Source organism: Anser cygnoides, chromosome 4 (genome assembly GCF_040182565.1).
Source record: "Anser cygnoides isolate HZ-2024a breed goose chromosome 4, Taihu_goose_T2T_genome, whole genome shotgun sequence".
Classification (NCBI taxonomy): domain Eukaryota; kingdom Metazoa; phylum Chordata; class Aves; order Anseriformes; family Anatidae; genus Anser; species Anser cygnoides.
This window is the reverse complement of record NC_089876.1, coordinates 64,436,717-64,449,764: the sequence shown is the minus strand read 5'-3', so window position 1 is coordinate 64,449,764 and position 13,048 is coordinate 64,436,717. Positions and strand designations below refer to the sequence as shown.

General features: G+C 45.9%; 1 protein-coding gene across 2 annotated transcripts in view; it reads left to right on the top strand.

Moving 5' to 3' along the window:
• SHROOM3 (shroom family member 3) overlaps positions 1-13,048 on the top strand; it is a 154,614-nt gene that overhangs the window by 39,475 nt on the left and 102,091 nt on the right. For both annotated transcript variants that reach the window (XM_066996301.1, XM_066996300.1), the window contains exon 7: positions 12,386-12,540. In XM_066996301.1, coding sequence (XP_066852402.1) covers positions 12,386-12,540 — 155 coding nt within the window. The remainder of the gene's footprint in view (positions 1-12,385; positions 12,541-13,048) is intronic.

Genomic DNA, 13,048 nt, shown 5'->3' with positions numbered 1-13,048 from the left:
CTTTGAGATACTCAGCCCGGCTTAAGTGCAGCGACTGCTCTATTTCCACGACAACAGCAGTAATTGACCTTTCAGATGAGCTTTCAGCTAGTGCATAACTCATGTTACTGAAAACAGAACTACCCACAGGTCTGGAGGGTGAAATTCAGACTTAGGCTTGGATTTGACCTGACAGCGTTTCATTCCTCTTCTCACTAACACTATGTGAGCTGCTGCTTTAGCCCATCATTAGCAAAGCATCCCTCACAGTTTGAGTCCCACCAGCTGCAAACGAGATAGCACGGAGAAAAGCAATTGTCCTTTGAAGTTTGAACTGCCGCGGGGTGGCAGCAGGGGACAAGGATAGTGGCTGCAGGGGGAGCGATGTGAACAAACCAACCGAAGCTGTGCATCTCCCCTTCAGTTTATTCCTCTGTCTCCTTGGTGCTCCCGGTAAGAACATACAGAAAAAAAAGAGAAGAAACAAAACAAAAAAAAAAACAACCTGCAAGACACCCACAAGACCTAAGCAACGAGAGGCTTTTCAGTTCTGAGTTTCTTGCGCTCTTTTCCATTTGGACAGCTCATTAGGACCGTGTTAGGAAGACATGCACAGCTAAGACTGCACACTTTCACATGAGTTCATAGGGAGAAGTTCTCAAACACTCAGCCTGCCTGTCCTGGCAGAACGGGGTTGGCTGTCAGAAGTATGTGCTCAGTTTGAAATTCAAGGTATTTGTTGTTCCAGCATGAAGAACTCATCACTCTCCTCCCTCCTTTGCTGTCAGTTGTTTCCAAGTATGTTATGGCAATTCTTTACTATTTGGAGTTATGATAGTGTCATGGAAAATGCTGCCAGGGATTTCTTTTCATGGGTCGATGTGGTGTGAGGGGACTCTGGTTGATGGTGCCACCAGGTGCTGCCTGCTTAGACCCCCCTGGCATGGGCACCGATCCCACAGATAGCCGTGCCTGTGTCTGACATGCTCCTGTGCTTCAGTGCATGGAGGACCAGAAGCAATCCATTCTGCCTCATGAATGCTCATTTTTAAAAAATAGCTGCTGCACTTGGATTTCTGGGGCTGGCCATCTCAGCAGCAGTGCTTAGGGTCTCAGAAACGTAGTCTTCCTTTTGCTTCCAGGAGGCTTTTCCTTCCAGGAAGCACTAAAACACGCTGGAGATGCAGAGGAGAGAAGGCATCAGGGAGGAAGGGTGAGAAGCTGATCTGTAGGCAAAGAAAAAGAATCTCCAGGGCTATGAGCCTGGCATCTCTCATGGGCACTAAATTCACTTGAGAAGACTTTTTAATAATTATAGGAGGCTGGGGGAATAAAGAAAGGGTTTGCCAAGTGTGATGTGATGACAATGGCTTGGACCGTAAAATTCCTCTTTTGTACCGGCACCGTCACTCTGAGCCGTGCGCTGTTGCCATTATCTGGTCCGAGGGGAGTTCTTGCTGTGTTATTGTGGAGTGTGTGTGACCTGGCATCGAGTCAAAAAGCAGCAAGCTGGGATGAACTTGCCCAGATACTTAGGGAGAGCGCGTTAGCATTTCCTTCTCATTACCTAGGGATGCCAGTGCTGCTCTCTTGCCCTAAAGGACACGGCTCTCAGTGTCGAGCTGTGTTTTAATTGCTGCTGTCTGCTCCCAGCTTCGATCTTCAAAGCGTTTCTGAAAATTTTTGTTTGATTCTTGCTGAAATGAGTGAGAAATGAATACCTAAATTCCTTAGGCAGCTATTGAATGTGTTGCTAGAACTCCAGTCAGTTCATCAGGCTGTGCTGCATCTTTTTTTTCTCTTGCATACAGATAATTTAGTGGGTATTAGTTTGCATTTGATAGGCTTGGGGAGAAAGGAGGAGCATGGTAAGGGAATATAGGGCAAAAGAAAGGAAAATGGTAGCACAATGGGAGAGGGGACAGCCACAGCAAATAGAGAAGAATGAAGACAAAAGAGATGAGAGGAGCCAGAGGTACAGGAGACAGGATGTCCAAAAGCAGTTCCTCTTGATTGTAGGAAGGGAAAATTGCCGTGAGGGAAAGCAGCTTAATGCTGGGGACATGGTATAAATATTAAGGGGGAGAGTCTCATTTGGCCTCTGTATGGCGTGACCTGGCAGTCAGCACAGACTGCAGCTCCAGCACTAATGTGTGATTCTTTCTGTGACCCTGAAAAAGTTACGCAAACATTGCTTCTGTTTTTATTTCTCCCTAATTTAGAAGCAATACTTTGTGCTGTCTTTCCATGCTGTCGGAAGGTCAAATGAACTAATGGAAGGAAGGTTCTCATTATTTCTGTTGTCATTACTATTATTACTGCTATTTATAGTAACAGGTGTAATGAAAGCGTTAAATATTAGGGAATGGAAATAAGGGGAAGAGAAGTGGGAAGTGTCAAAAGCAATAATTGGCCATGCTGGGTCCAACAACCTGTCCCCAGGAGAGACTAATACTACATGTTCCAGTAGCCAGAAAGTCATGTAATTTCAGGTTTACATGATTTCTAGAATTACCCAATTACAGGGCAGATCTTCTTAGAGTTTCTGCTTTGAATTCACACCAGCGAAATATCAAGGCAGGAAATTCCCTGTCTAATCATGGAGTGAAAAAAAATATATATGTATCATCAACTGTACTTCTAGAGCCTGCTGTTGGTGACTTCTCTGAACTGATCACTCGTGCATACATCCTAGCCATCCTTTTTCACATGGAAGTGTTACCTAGTTACCCCAGAAAGACACAAGCCAAAGAATACAAAATCCTGGCAAGATGTGTAAAGCATCTTCTAAAAAGCACACGAGGCAGTGATACGTAACAAGAACTCAAAGGCAAGTTCCAAATGTTGTCATTTGCTCCTTGTATTTAGAACACACAGGTGGGAGATTAAAGAAATAACTCAATTTCCTGCTATGGCAGTTCCCGTGATGCCAGGGTTGGAGCTCAAAATGTCCTTGGAATAGAGTAAGTAGCAAAAATAATTTTTCAGACACATCTTCAACTGGTTGGTTTTCCTAGATGGCAAGAACAGGAGGAGGGAGGGTACGTAAGGTGATGCTGTGAGAAGAGAGTATGCAAAGCCAAAGAAACTGCAAACAGCCAAAAATGAGCTCCTGTGTTGGGTGGGCCTGTGTTTGATGGCACCGCCACCTACAGTCACTATCAAAATACCATGGGAGCTGGGGGGTTGATCATTGAAACCTTGCTAGGTGGTGGGACGTGTGAGAAATGGCTGTGAAACTGGGGACAGGATGGCAAAGCAGGATGAGGAAAGGACTCCTGACTGTGGAAACCTTGGGTGTGTTTAGGAGCAAAGGAGAAGACCTTTCCAACAGACTCTTTGACAGACGGCTATTTTTACCTCTCACATGGTGGAGCAAACATTAACTCCCAGATAACGTGCAGTCACTGGAGAGGGGCAAACTGTGTCAGCTGCAAGAGAGTTAACAGGGAAGGAGTTCTCATAGCCCCTTGAGCTGATATCGCCCTGATAATTGCTGCAGACCAAACAGGATCAAGTTAGCGTGCGCCAGGCCCCAGTATTTGTAATATACCCTCTGTGGAATGCGTGGAATGGATTGTTTGCAAAAACCAAACAGCGAACAAAGAAGTAAGGCTCTCTCTGCTTGCCATGTGCACGGGCAGGGTGTGTTCTGCAGGCAACACCCTCCTGGGATAAAAGCTGGCCTCACGCAGGAAGCAGAGAAGGAGCAGGAGAAAGCAATCCCTCAGGTTTTAACACTGGAATGGAGCGAGCGGTTCTCTGCACCTGCACAGGTGTGCCTTGCTGTGGTGGCTGTTACTGAGACACACATCAGTGCTTTGTTTCCGTGCCTTGCCCGGTTGTTGTATTCTTTGAGCAAGAGGAGAGAAAGGTAGGAAGAAGCACTGAAGAGGTCTGAAGAAGCACTGAGAGCTCTCTGAACACTCTGACACAGAGCAGCCAAGTGGCGGGAGAGCCAGGAGAGGAGCCATCTCCTGTCCTCTGGCCTCCTTTTTCCTGTCTCTCTGGGTTAGCAGGAGATGGGCTGTTTGCTGCCAAAGCGAAGCATGTCAGAATGTCATTTCATAGGCATGTTGCAGCTGGCTTTATGCTGGCTGAAAATGAGCTGATTTTTCCCCTCTTCTGCAGGTGCCCTTGCTTTTCCTCACCTCTAGGCTAAGTCCATGTGTTGCAGATGTCTCCCTGTAGCTGTGAGTGGGCTTTGCTGTTGACACAGCTTTTCCGCATCTCTGTTTCCTGTCCCTCTCTTTGTCTAACCTGTCCATTCGCACTGTAAGGCTTGGGGCAGGAACTGTCCATGCTAATGTGTTTGCACCATGCCTCTAGCAGAGGGACCTGACAGGGCTGTGCGTGTTACCATAGAGCAAACACAGATTAGTTCCTTGTCTTGTATATATGGATGGGTGTGGAGAAGATTTATTGTTAGTTTTGCCTCCCATTACAAAAAAAAAAAAAAAAGGATCCTGGAGGCTTCTTAAAGGTCTGAAGTCAAAGCTGTATTGGAGTTCCGTCTGTCTTTGTGCACCAGCTGAAAGAAAACTTGATTTTTGCTGCTCTATGCTTAAGAAGGTACAAAATTATCTAAGAGCTAAGCTTTCTTTCCTCTGCTGGCTTAGGAATTTAGAGTCACTGAGAGGAGGCAGACACAGACTCATCCACGCATGTCTTCTTTTCTCTTGCAGCTGAAGCCAGCAATCTGTTTTCCATTCACTTCTTGCCACTTTTTGCTGAGGGGCTGACTGCTGAGATTAACCTTGCTTCCAGGACAGGAAACAATCACACAGGAAATGGGAAGGTGTGGAAATGTTGGAGCCTGCAGGGTAGTCAGAGGAATGACCTTGAATCCTGGCCACTTGTCAGTAACTTGCATCCAGCCTGCTTGGAGCACCATGGCATTTCCGCAGCTGGGTCACTGCTTTGGTCCCCACAGCCAATTTTCGCTCCGTAATTATACTGGGAAAGGTCTTGGTCCTTCAGGGAGCGCCTGTCTGCGCTGGAGCAGGAGCATCCCAGCATTTCGCCTGCAGTCCTGTCTCCAGACCATCCAGGTTCAAGGACAAGGGGAAGGCAGCCCAGATACTGCCTTACTCCTGGGCCAGGTTTGGGGACAGCCAGGTGGCACAGGGGCAGTGATGCTTCCTGCCGCGTGCAGATGGGGCTGTAGAGGAGGCGTGGTGCTCAGTCAGCAAGGCGTAGCAGGTTTCCGCCTGGATCTGTAGCACTTGGAGGGGAAGCAGCAACACTGCTGCTTCATTTTGGCTTTGGGGAATATCCATAAAAAGTGAGGTCCTGGTCCCCTTTGTACTAGAGGCTCTAATACATAATAACATTTTCACTCAGCATCCTGGACAGATTTCAGTTTTGGTAAATACAACCTGCTTGCCTGAAATCCCTCTTCTGAAAAAAGGATGTGTGGTTGCTGTTCTTTTCAGCGTTCCTAGGGCTAGCCTTAGACATGGACAAAATAAGGATTGCCTCAGGCAGCAGAGCATGGGACTACGAGAGGAGTAAAGCCACAGGGACGAGGAGCAATTTCTCCAGTGACATTGTCTTGAGGGAAGCTCCTCTGTCCCACTGAGGGACGGGTGGCCTTGCTCTCTGAGCAGTGCCTACCTTTGGCCACCCAGCAGTGAGAAAGCAGCTTTGGCAGCAGAAGTGCACCCACAGTGGGAAGGGGAGAGGCGAGGGACTGTGCTCCCTGGGACCCTGCTTTCCTCTGGGTTGGCTGCACCACTTGGTCAGCCAGTGCTGGTGAAAGAGCTGAGAAGGAACACCAAGTTCCTGCTGTGTTGGTCTCCTGAACTACCCGGGAAGAGCACAGCACCGGGCAAAGCTCTATGCCACAACCTTGACGCTTGATTTTGCCACTCCTGAGAATCAAAGCAGAATATTATATATGTCCTTAGTGAGCAGATGAATTCAGTGGAGGGGCAGGCAAACTGTCTTCAGTCCTGACAGACAGGGAAAAATGGGGCTGTCTGTCCCTTCCCACACAAACACACACTGCAAAGAAGCCACCAGCTGTGACGGTCAGGTGCAGTCCTGAGCTCGTGACTCTTCTCTTTATGGTGTCAAATACTGCTCTGATGGTGGCTGCAGTGCTAAAATCAGAGCTGGTGTCTGCCACTGCCAACACAGTGAGCAGAGGTCCCTCTGGGTTTACCGTGGTGCCTCTCTGATGTAGTATCTGGAAAATAAGCCTGAGGATCCCAGAAGTGTTGGAGTTGTGAATGGCAAGGGCTGGAGTTCTCCTTGCTAGGCGTCTTGCTCCAAGCCAAGTAAATGTATTCATTAACGTGGTTCAGACTGAGTGTGGGAGAAAATACGTTGTTTTGCTTGTGTTAAATAACAGATTTTCTTGGGAAGTGCCAGAAAGATTTCTTAGCACCGTTAACCCTTCAGAACCATGTAGTTTAACTTGTTCTTCCACTGAGTAAAATTCAGGCTCTCGAGATGAATTCATTCTGCGTGAACCTTGTACAGCTACCTGGAATAAATGAGTCTCTCCACCACTAAACCTTTTACTTGGGAGCAGTAATGTTACTGCAGAACAATCCAGAGCACTGTGAGAAAAGAACCTCTTCCTTTCTTCCCTGAAGGATAAAACAATAACTAATTTGGAAACACTTTCTTTGGTTTCAAGTAAACATCAGTAGCTAAATTCTCTCTCGATGCATGTCTGCATCAGGGATGGGGAAACCCAGCAGAGATACGGCTCCAGGGGGAGACCTTTGGCTTAACTGTTTTTTGATTGAATCGTATTAACTGCTTTGTCACGCTGACACACAGGCTGGGGACAATGGGGAAGAATTTCTCTCTGCTGCATGGGAAACACGCACTGCCCCCAAACTGTGACACGGCATTAAGTCTGAGTGATGGGAGCAGCGTATTCTCTGGAGTCTTTCAGTAGCTCTGCAACTCTACTTTTAGGTTTGAGAACCCTGTCTGAACTCCATGGGGGCTTAAAAAACTCATCTCCAGCATAAAACCGGTATTAATCAACTACTCAACAAGTTTACTGAGCAAGCCAAATTTGGTGTACCAGTGCTGATAGCCTAGTGAGGGACAAGGCAGAGGTGAGTCCCAGATGCACTGGGATGCATCATCCCACTGGAAGGAATAAAAACAATTCTAGTAAAAGATTTTAGACCATTACAAAGACTTTAGCAGTGGAGATGTGGAGATGAAAATGGGTCAGTAATGGGGCCAAGAAGGAGGATTTTCAAGGGCTCTGAAGCAGAGAACATTTTTCTGTAATGCTGCTCCTGGGTGAGTCATGGACACCTTGCAGCGGAGAAAGCTTCCTCTCTCAGCTCCTCCAGGGAGCGAAATTTCTTCCTCTCCCACCCCATCGGTTCCTATAAGACTTCTTTCTGCAGCTCAGGAATTCTGGACAGCCATCTCCAGCAGTTCATTTGTGATGCTTCCCTTCCCATCGTTATTGTGTGTGACACAAAAAGGGCAGTAGTTTGTCACTGCGATTGCGGCTGCTTCTGTCAACACCCGGCTAAGCTGACTTACTGTTTTTTTCCAGAGCATCTCCCAGTGTCACTCAGCAGTTGTACTAACCTGCTGCGTGGCACAGCTTTGCTTGTGTAACTGCATACAGTGTGTGTGTGTACATATTTGCTTCTTTTTTATGAAGAAACTTCGGCCAGTAAGTTTACAGTTTAGGAGTCACATGCACCGTTCTTCATACAAAAGACACAAAGATGGAATGATCCATCTTAAAAGCTACACAGAATTTGTTGTTACAAAAGCTCCTCAAAGCAAGGGAAGAGAAAAGAGGAATAAATAAAGAAAACCTCTTTAAAATAATCAAGAAAGGATCTCAGTTAGACAGCATTCTCTGAACGTACAGTAACCATAGTGAACCAAACAAAAGACAGTAGTAATAAGTCTTATGTATCCTTGGTGATCTGCTTAAGCAACATCTTGCTTTTACAGTAAGCCAAAAAAAGGGAGAACAGATGAGTTCAAAGTCTGCTCTACGATCTATTGAGTGACAAGAAGCCTCCTCTAGTAGAAGAAAATGGACTGGAGTGTTAATGCAAAGCCGGAACCAGGGGTGGCCTTTGGGATTTTCAGGAAAGGGCAGCGGGCATGGTAGGCTTTACTGCAGTAAAGACAACTGAACGGGCTTGGGTTTGTGTCAGCCTGAGAAGATTATTGAGACTTTTTGAAGCGGGTGGGGAGGCCAGCTTGGCAGGGAAGATCTTGTTTTCTCCTCCTGAAAGAACCTGAAAGCACTGGCTAGATATGTTTGTGGAAAGCAGAAGAAAGAGTGAGGTGTGGAGGAGATGGCTGAAATCACAGCCTTTATGGAGGACTTGGATGGGGTTTCACAGGAAATAGGAACTGTCAGAGATGGTTGCTGGAGCACCCTCTGGAAGGGGATAGTTTTCTGTTGCATGGTTCAGGAGGCAAAGACTCTTCCCCAGGTTAGGGCTTGTGAGCTGGAGATTCAGAGGCAGCCCCTGGAATGAGAGCCAAGATTTGGATCATCGCCGCCCACAGAGAGATCACATGTTGAACAGAGGGGACAGATAAAGGTAGGAACAGTTGTGTCCATTTCACAGTTGGGAAACTGAGGCACAGAAACCATGAGTCTTTCTGCTAGTGATGAATGTTTCGCTGTACAGATGCTCTTACTGACTTCAAAGAGAGGGTTTCTACTCCCCACGTGGCCATACCTGGGCATCTGGCTCTACTCACAACATACACAGTGAAACCAGGCATGAAATCCAGCCCACCTGTGTCTTAGGTATTCCTTCCCCCTCTGCTTGTCGGTCTTCTCTCATAACTTGGCTTGGCAGAGTGGTTGTCTCATTCCAGCCAAAAATCATCATCCCCAGCTGGCTCCTGCTGGCTCCTCCTGTTCCTGATAGTTTTAGCGATGATCCTATGCCCAAGTAAGTTTGCTGGCTCCAAATCACCTTGTTTCTTTCTGCTTAAATAAGCCATAAGAGGTCTTACTGCCTATTGGTTGACCCCTTACGCTAGATCATGTAGCTCACAGGGATCACATTTTTGGCACAAGGGTGATTTTTGGCTGAGGGTGATTTTGACAATACTGTGGCTGTTCAAACTACTCCAATGCAACTTACACACTGAAAACAATAGAGTGTGCTGCTAGCTCTGCCATTGCTGACTGACGGCACTTAGAGCCACTTGAGGTTTAGGGGACAGCTGAAGACTTCTCTTTTCCTCTCACTTGGGACCTGGTCCACAGAACAAGACGTTGTTCAGAGAGGGTAGACACACGCACAAGTGGCCTGCCTGCAGATTTATCTGTCTGGTTTGGCACACAAAGCTTAGCAAGCATACTCTGTCATGTGGTCCTCAGCTGCTCAGTGCATCACAGACCCGCAGGGTCCCATCCTTGACTTGGCCAGTGAAGCAGGTGATCGTTTAAATAGGTTACATGTGCATTGAGGTTTGTTTGCTTTTGTTGATAATTGTTACACTGACTAGAGACAGAGCTTTGTGTTTATAGTGCAGCGTGTTTTGTTTGAGTTATTCAGTTCTTTCCTTGAATTATTACCACTCCTTATACACAAATATTTTCAGAGGCATTCAGAGAGAGAGGAAGTGACCAGGTTAGAACATGGAGCATCTGAACTTTGCTTTGGGAGACAGTGTCTTGTTTCTGGACTTCTGCTGGAAACCCTGGAGTCTTTTTGACCCTTTTGACTCTCTGAGTGGTATTGCCAGGTCACAGGGCTGTTGTGAGTATTTTCCTCCAGGACCTCTAGGGAACTTGCATCCAGGGAATCCCAGCTGATTAAATGAGACAACTGTGCCTAAGCAAGAGAGGAGGCTAACATTATTAAGAGATGAGATAGCTATGCAATCAAATGAAAAAATCAATCCATATCTCCACTTATATTCTGTCTAGGTACACAGGTAATTTAGTTTTGATGCTACCATCAAAAGCGTCTAGTCACAAAAAGTGTGTCGTGTTTTAGGTCTTGTTTGTAGATAGTTATACAGGAGGAAAGCAGATCATTCTGAACCTCAGCATTACTTGCAGATGACTGTACTCAGGCTAGCAAACTCTCCTTGAAGACATTCTTTAATATACTGCTGTGGCTGGCTACATGGCCTTGCAAACTGCAGTTTAAGAGCCCCTGGCATAAGCATAAGCTGGAACACGTCAGTTATCAAAGACAGATTTATTTTAGAGCTGTTCATAATGTTAGCAACCTTACCAGGAGTATTGTGGATTTTAGTGTTTCGTTAAGGCCTTTGATTTCAGGTTATTTATAATGGTAATTATGGAAGAATCCAAATACCCATTTTCACTATAAAAAGAGAGGAAAACAAAAATCTAGCCCCCATGGTTCCAAAGAGAACCCTAAAACAGTGATCCTGTGGAGTTCAAAAACTAGAATAAAAAAATAAAATTGGGACTTGGTAGAGAATAAAGCACAGATCATGATTTTTGGACTGGCGGTTTTTTAAGGCCAAAGTTCCTCAAGGCAGAAGTTAATACAAATGCTTCTGATGAGTGTCTCAGCCTTTGAAGTAGATGATATTTGTTACAAGGTACAAGTACAAATTTGTACTGGTCCAAGAACGCCTTTTTTCTATTGTATGTGATCTAACATAACAAAAAAAAAGGACAAAAAACTAACTCCTTTCTGTTTCCTGTATTGCAGGTTAATCTAACCTGTATTGTCCCAGTCTGTTATACTTAGTTTAAATGCTACCCACCTGTGTTTCTTTACAGCAGCAACAAACTGGAGCAATACTGCACTGCATTTTTTAGTTTGTTATTTATTTATGCTGGCAGCAAGGTCTAATGTTTCATCTCTCGCCCTTCCTGGTAATTGTGATACAAGACTCTTTATATGAAGTCTCATTCCTGTGGTTTTATCCATTCTCACAAAGAAAAGAAAAAAATCATTCATCAGTGGAAGGACTTCCTGGTAGGATGAATACCAATGATTTTTACCTACCTGTGTAGGGAGGTAGGAGAACTGATTAGCTAATGTTTGTGGAAATCAGATTTTAAGTGTTACAAAATACACGAGCTGGAGTACTGTTGTTCAGAAGAACAGACTGGCTTTGCCTGTGAGAAATCACCATTTACACTGAAACTAATGTACTAGTAAGAAGTCTGGGTAATGTGTCTGCATGTGCTGAGTTTCATGTTTGAGTTGTGGCTCAATTACACCTTACTCGACATGGCTTGAAGTAAAAGTAACTTGTAGAAGTGTGTGTGCAGTTTCACTTCTCAGAAAGTGGCACCCCTGCAAATACTAGTTCTGCTCACTAGATCGGAGTCTGAATCCAGTTTTTGTTTTGGTGTGATGTCTGGGAAGGTGAAGGACTGACAAAAGAGGTTATACTTCCAGGGTGCCATAAGATGTTGTAATTAATTGTGGGCCACGGGACAATTGCTAACACCAGTTACAGCTTCTGTTGAACGTAGACTGCCGGGTGCTTTGAATATCAGATTCTGTGGTGTCAAGTTTTGCAATAAAAGCTATTTTGGTTGCATTTCATTCTCCAGAAGCTCAGGATTCAGTGTGTTAATACGTATGTAACCTTGCCCTCTGCTAATATTCAGTATCGCTATGCTGGTATGCACCTCTCGCTTTGCACAAGGCCGTGAGTCCGAGATTCTGGGCCCTGTTTCCTTCTCCTCTGCTCTGTCTCTCACTTCTGTGCAGACTTGGTGCATTGCTGCTGGCACACTGATGGAGAATCAATGGGCATTGAAGACTACACAATGTACGCAGTGGACTATACAAAACCGAGAGGAAAGTGCCCTAGGATTCTCCTTCTGGATTTGCCACTGCATAGCCTTGGGCAAGCTACTTACCTTCTCATAAAATTAAAATAATTTTCTACTTCCTTTTATACTGTTCTTTGAAATCCCTAGCTGAAAAACCCTGCAGAGCTGCTGCATGTTACTAACTGCATACACCTGTGTGCATCTGCTCTGTTGCTGGCCTGTAAGCAGCAAGCTGTTGTTAACCAGGCAGTTAGATCATGCAGAGGAGCCTGAACCTGAAAATCACATCAAAAGTCTTCTAATCCAGGCTTGGCCCTTGGGCTCGTGCCGGGGTGCTCTTATCAGGAGATGTTCCATAACCGTTTTGCTGGCAATTACTGCTTCCAAATACCAAAAAATTTTCTGGCTTATTCAAAACAATGTTTCTTGGCAAAATTTGTTTGGCTGCTGATCCCCATCTTCCATACACACAATACAGGGGAGGCAAGCATTGTCCTTTGAGAAAGCTGGCTGGCAAAGGGAGGCAACGTTTCTTAGTCTGAGAGCTGAGTTTGGGGCTGGTAGACCTTGCCTCTTGGACAGAAGTGCACGCTGAGCTCTGCATGTGACAGCCAAACTGGCAGGCGTGCCTCACCATCGCTTTCTCTCTTTCCTGTGCAGATCGAAGAGGGAGGTAAAGCAGACTCCCTGCCTTCCAAGCTGCAGGCTGGTGACGAGGTGGTGAACATCAATGAGGTGGAACTGAGCAGCTCCAGAAGAGAGGCCATCTCCCTGGTGAAAGGGTCCTACAAGAAACTGAAGCTAGTCGTCCGCAGGTAGGCAAGACACAACACTCCCTTCCTCCTGCCCTGCGGGGTACCACAACCACCCCCCCTCACATCTCCAGCTGAATGCCTATGGCCTGATCTTGGCAGTAGCCTTGTTTTAAGCACACAGGCATGAGCCCGAGGGCGAACGTTTGTTCCTTTCTGCAAACATTTCTATGACTCCTTTGTCACTGTTGCATCCAAGTATGTGAACTACTTATCCAGATGTCTTCCACTGCTATCCTGCCACATGGCAATCCAGGAATCCTGTTCAGATTTACAGGCAGTCCCCCTTCATCCTTTAAAGTGCCTGGGGCTCCCTTTGAAAGGGTGGCAATTCTGTATATAGCTCCTGCCTCATTTGCTCTGTTTTATCACTGTCGCTGTGACAGCACAAAGATTTCCACTGGCCTCAGCAGGATTTGGAGCTGTTTAATGTTCTTCAGGTAAGTGATAGAGTCCCCATGCTGACAGAGAGCAGCCTGATCAGTATTGCACTCAGGGTGTGATCTAGGGG